At 32.4% G+C, this 6,000-nt stretch overlaps 1 protein-coding gene across 7 annotated transcripts in view; it reads left to right on the top strand.

The window, feature by feature from the left end:
• The window catches only part of LOC105835394 (vesicular glutamate transporter 2), a 200,757-nt gene extending 195,131 nt beyond the window's left edge, over positions 1-5,626 (top strand). For 5 of the 7 annotated variants that reach the window (XM_036284567.1, XM_036284492.1, XM_036284477.1 and 2 more), the window contains one exon: positions 5,055-5,626. In XM_036284567.1, coding sequence (XP_036140460.1) covers positions 5,055-5,194 — 140 coding nt within the window. In that variant the 3' untranslated portion in view covers positions 5,195-5,626. The remainder of the gene's footprint in view (positions 1-5,054) is intronic. The other 2 variants (XR_004962679.1, XR_004962684.1) reach the window with 2 other exon arrangements.
• Positions 5,627-6,000: the final 374 nt, after the last annotated feature.

Consider the following 6,000-nt stretch of genomic DNA (forward strand, 5'->3'; position numbering starts at 1 on the left):
TCTGCACTAGTATCTTTACATCATAATAACTTAAGATTTATTTTTACTATTTTCGGTAATAATTAAATATACACTGTTACCATTAATACGACAAAGCGGTGTCACGTGCCAGCGCCGGCAGCAGCAGTACTATCTGAGTCACGGTAACGCAACGTCTATGATTTTATTTTTTTTTATATGTTGCACATAAAGAAATTTGAAAAAAAGTATGTGTTAAAGTAGACAATTTGGAGATATTTCTGTAAAAATATAAAAGTGGTACCTCTAAAATATTGCTCTAAAAAAATTCTTAAATAATTCAAAAAATTTTTTGAGTGTTCTTTTTTACCAAAAAATAAAAAAACTTAATGGTTTTATCGATCTACATAACATTTTTTTCATCACAATCGGTTTAGCCGTTTTCAAGAAAAATCACTTTTCCGAATTCGGTTTCCTCTTCCATTACTCCTACAAAAATGCATTTTTTTGATAAAATTTATCAGAATGTTATATCACATTGATATCAACTTATGACATCAATTTCGGTTTGATACGTGCAGGTATAAGTATGCAAATTTTACATACTTTTTCCACTAAGCTCTTTATGTTTATATTCAATACGTTTATACCCTTGTTTTTTACAATTGATAATGTATAATGACAATGTATAATGACGATGATAAAAATCATTCGTATTTTATCTTTCGATAGCTTAAGTTTTACTTCAATTTTACTCATAATATTTCTTGTTAATTTATCATTTTAAACTCTTAGCTTTTTTATTCAGTGTGTATTTTATTTATTCCTTATTTGTTTAATTCTATGTTCTTTGACATTAAAAGTATGAGTACGCGATTGTATTGGGTAAGTGATGAATATCCGCTTACAAGGGGACCTTACGGGTCATGGGTCATCGATTTTTTTCATACTTATAGGATTTGAAGATCAGTACTTGGACTTCAATTTCCTAAAGCAGTACGATGCGCTTCTCAAAAATACTCGAGAAAATCGATTTCCGATATCTTTAAGTATCAGAAAATTTTGAAACCTATCGCTGGTTCGATTCTCGCTCTGGCCCCAATTTTTTTAAAATAAGTTAATGGAGTTTTTTTAAAATCCTATATCTTAACATTTATCAAATTGAAATGCTAATTAATTATTAAATATTTATTCGTTATTTTTTAAATAAAAATTAACATCATTTTATTTTTAATTGCCATTTGCTTGAAAATGCGAATATTTGTAATAAATTAAAATTTGGTACAAAAATGGAAAACGTCTTATTGTTAAATGCAAAAATAATATGTACAAATAATATTCAGTTATTTTATCGCTTACATTTTACGCTGTATCTTTAACACGTTAGTCGGAGTTTACAAGTCGAGTTTATTGTAAGTCGATCCTGGTCGATCCCCATTCTTTCGCATCTAGTCATGAACAAAGAACAGCTTTGCAAAAAGTGGAAGAAGTAAGTGTTCCGAAAGAGCAGATGCTGTGTTATTCGTATTTTACCGTTAAATAAAAATAAAAAGATGTTAATTTTTATTTAAAAAATAACGAGTATATATTTAATAATTAATTAGCATTTCAACTTGATAAATGTTAAGATATAGGATTAAAAAAAACTGCATTGACTTATTAAAAAAAAATTGGGGTCAGCGAGAATCGAACCAGAGACTCCGCACTTACGAAACTAGAGCTCTGTGCGCTCGGCTACAAGCGGCTCTGACGATAGGTCAAAATTTTCTGTACTTAAAGATATCGGAAATCTTCAAAATCGATTTTCTCGAGTATTTTTGAGAAGCGCATCGTACTGCTTTAGGAAATTAAAATCCGGGTACTGATCTTCAAATCCTATAAGTATGAAAAAAATCGATGACCTATGACCCGTAAGGTCCCCTTGCTAGACATTATTGTCTGTTGTATTCGGTCTTTTTTCTTATTAAAATATACATATGTTAGTCACATCTATTGTTAATCTGGCTCTGTAACTAGCATAAACAATGTGAATACAGCGTATTCGATTAATGATCACATGCTGTCGTTTTCTTCCCTTACGGAAAAAACACATTAATTTTGAGAGTTTACACTCAAAATTGAGTGTTAATACTCGATTTTGGGAGTTTACTCCCAAATTTAGGTGTATACGCTCAAATCTTGAGTATTTACACTAAAGATTGAGTGTTTATACTCGAACATTGAGTGTGTACACGCACCGGCAGAAATGGTGTCCCTCGGAGTCCAGCGCGGCGATCACCATATACACAAAGCGCCGTACGTGTTACTAGGCGCGCGGTGAAGTGAACACGCAAAAAAAGTGGGGATCGCACCGCTGTTGCATCCTTCACTAACGCTACACGCTCAAGAAGGATAAAGTTATGATGAGTAAAAAGACGTGATACCGATTCGCTGGTGTCCATATCTGTTTCACTTGACCTCAGTACTAATGACGTCTTTCGCTTGAGTGCGAGTGAATTGGATATTGGACACCAGCGAATCGGTATCATGTCTTCTCACTCATCATAACTCTATCCTGGCGTTGGTGAAGGATGCAACACCGGCGCAATCCCCAATTTTTACGCCGAGGGACACCATTTCTGCCGATGTGTGTACATCCAATGATTGAGTGTTTATATCAAAGTTTGGATTTAAATACAGAATATTTGAAAGTATACTCTCAACATTTGGATATGACACTCAATAAATGAGTGTATACTTCCAACATAAAGTGTGAACACTGAAACGTTGGGGATGTACGCTTAACATCTATCGGTTGAAGGTATACACTTAATATTTAGTGTGCACTCTCAAACATTGGATTAGAAAATGTTAAATGAAAACAAAAGCAAGAAAAGCAAGTTCAACCGAGATTAAAATTAATTCGCATTGGTAGAAATGGACATAAAACGAATAGCTAAAATAAACATTCAACTATAGAGTGTTCAGCTGGCTTTGAGTTTTAGTTTGAACATTACTTTCAACTTGGATGTTTGCCATCTAATTAAGTGTTAATTTGACTGTTATTCTTAAATTTAGGATTAACATTGAAATTAACACTCAATTAGATGGCGAACATTCAAGTTGAGAGTAATAATACTCTAATTAAAAGTAAATTAAAGAGCAAACACTCAAGTTGAGTACTGAATTGAGTGTTTACCCCTTGTCCCAAATTATACTCAACTTGAGTATTTTTTTAAGTGTTATTTTTAGTGTTTTTTCCGTAAGAATTGTTCTCTATTTGACTTGTGTGTGTGTGTGTGTGTGTGTGTGTGTGTGTGTTGTGTGTTGAATGTACATGTGCGAGTTTTGGGACTTACAATATAATCTGCAAAGGTGAACATTCATGCACGCGCGCGCGCGCGCACACACACGCATCCTCAATATAGCCATGCTTATTCTGCATGAATAACACTAAAAATTGATTTAAAAAAGTACACTTAAAGTTCGTAATTCCCATATTTATATTTTCAAACACTTACAAGAAGCTAAAAATCAAATATTTAAAGCTCAGTATCTCAAAAATCATTGATTTTTTTACTTTATGTTTATTGAATCTTTTGATCAGGAGGTTATAACAAATAACATACTGCACTTTCAGCAAATTTACCCAGCTAGCCAAGCCTACTAAAATCACATATCGTGAAAGTTTTACAGTAAAAATTGTTTCAATTTTGACAACAATTTTATGACAAGTAATAGTCTTTTGCTTTGTCTTCTAAAAGTTTCGAGCAAATTTTTGACAAAATTTTTCATCACACGATGCTATAAATAACAGAGAAAGACTCGTACATAAATATTACGTAGAGAAATCAAAAGGTTTGCTCCGGCACGATAAAATGCAAAATTTACGCAAATAACAGAGCAAATCTTGCCACACGACATGGCAATACATTCATGGCAGGAACAAAAAAAATTTTGCTAAACACGGAATAACGACAAATTAGTAGCAAAAACAAAGTAAACTTTGCCAAGCACACTATTGCAGCAAAATTGCGACAAGTGTGTCCGCAAACAGCTTAGCTTTTGCTGGCAAGGCTTGTCGCAAATAGTATGATGCATATTTTATGCAAATAATAGGATTGCGTTTCGGGTTTTAACAAGAATCACTTCATTTCTGGGTAACTTCACTATCTCCCTCGAGATGGCGCATTTCTCGTGAAAAAGATTCACCTACTGAGTGAATAAAAGGGGCTTATCGAGAACAGAGAACCAAGCAGAACCAAGAATAATTACACCCAGTCCAATATTAAATTCACATACGATATTGGACTGATCAGTCCAATATTTTCATTTTTGTCGATCTTAATTTCGACAAAATTTGCCTTGTTCTTGTCACAAATTTGCTGTCATATTGTGTATGGCAAGGTTTGCTCTTTCTTGCCACAAATTTGGTATTATATTGTATACGGCAAGATTTGCCTTGTTCTTGCTACAAATTTGTTGTTATGCTTTACTAGCAAGTTTTACTCTGTTATTTGCATAAAATATGCGTCATATTATTAACAATAAGTCTTACTAGCAAAAGCTAAGCTTAATGCGAACACATCTTGTCGTTATTTTGCTGTAAAGGTTTACTTGAATTTGCGGCAAACTTCGCGCAGTTTGCGTCATTTTGCTAACTGGATAGCTGAGAACCAAACATCGTTGAATTGCGGAGTCCTTAGACCTTGTGTCTAAAATCTAGTTGACAAATTCAGTCATATATAGCTTTTTTGATACTCAAAAACATCTGTGTTTAACATTTTTCTCCTATTTCCTTCATGAAATTTTAGGAGTCTCTAAAATATTACGACTTTTTCTGCATTCTAGATATTGTTTCTTTAATTGTAATAATATAAAAATGTTTTCACTACCTGTGCACTAAAAGTGGTCCTTTCCTCACCTGTTACTTTACACTCAAGGACTATTTCGACGCACAGATAACAAAACATGTTGTACAACATGTGCGGATCATTATTGCCCGCTTATGACACACTTACCTTCCGCTAATGCGTATCTTGCACTTACAGGCAATTAACCAACTCACCATACTAGTTACACAAATAATTCTTTTATTTTTTCTGTGTTTTGTTCAGAGTGTCTCAGAATGGCGGACAGTTTTCATTATTGCCGGTTCAATCTACCTTCTGGGAGCTGTTATATACGGTGTATTTGCGTCGGGCGAGAAACAAAGATGGGCCGATCCACAAACAAAAAGGAAATCAAGATCTTATGATAATTCCATGTTAGAAAGTGAAAATTTATGATTTTTAATTACAGTGTAATTATTTATATAGTAATTCTTTAGTATATATAAAATCGATTTACTTTTAATAAAGCTTTCATTACTTTGTTATGTTACAACAGAAGTATATTAGAAAAGATACTCCTATGGCAAATACTGAAATTACATCCTTGGCCATCTAGCATCCATCTTTTAGATCTTAATATCAGTTCAAAAATACAAGTTTGTTAATTTTGTATTTAATACACTATTTTATTTAAAACAATATATAAAACTATAGACTCTAGTAGAAACTACTTAATAGCGTTCCTCTTTAAGTGGAGCCCAAGGAAAGTATCTGTCATACTCTAAATGCGCTTCTGTATTATAGATTATTACATAAAATTTAACATATATAATAAAAATTAATACAAGCGAAATAAATTTATGGGCAAAAATTTTTTGCTAATACCTTGTCATGTATTATAAATTACACAATTCTAAATAACTTGTAAAATAATAAATTATTTACTAAAAAAATTATTACCCACCGAATTTTCATATAAATAGAAGGCATATCGAAAGTATTCTTATGAAAAAAAACTATTGAGATCCAATAGTAACTATTGGGCTTTCAGTAGTTATTATTAGATTTGAATAGTACGTTAATAGTAACTTTTGACAGTTTACTACTGACGAAGAGTACACTTTTAGCGGTATTGCTATACGACGAATAGTATACTATTAATCCATTAGTTTCATAAGATATGACTACTGATGGTGTTACTATTGACAAATAATATACTATTGGCCCAATA

The sequence above is a fragment of the Monomorium pharaonis genome, chromosome 1 (genome assembly GCF_013373865.1).
Source record: "Monomorium pharaonis isolate MP-MQ-018 chromosome 1, ASM1337386v2, whole genome shotgun sequence".
In the NCBI taxonomy this organism is placed as follows: domain Eukaryota; kingdom Metazoa; phylum Arthropoda; class Insecta; order Hymenoptera; family Formicidae; genus Monomorium; species Monomorium pharaonis.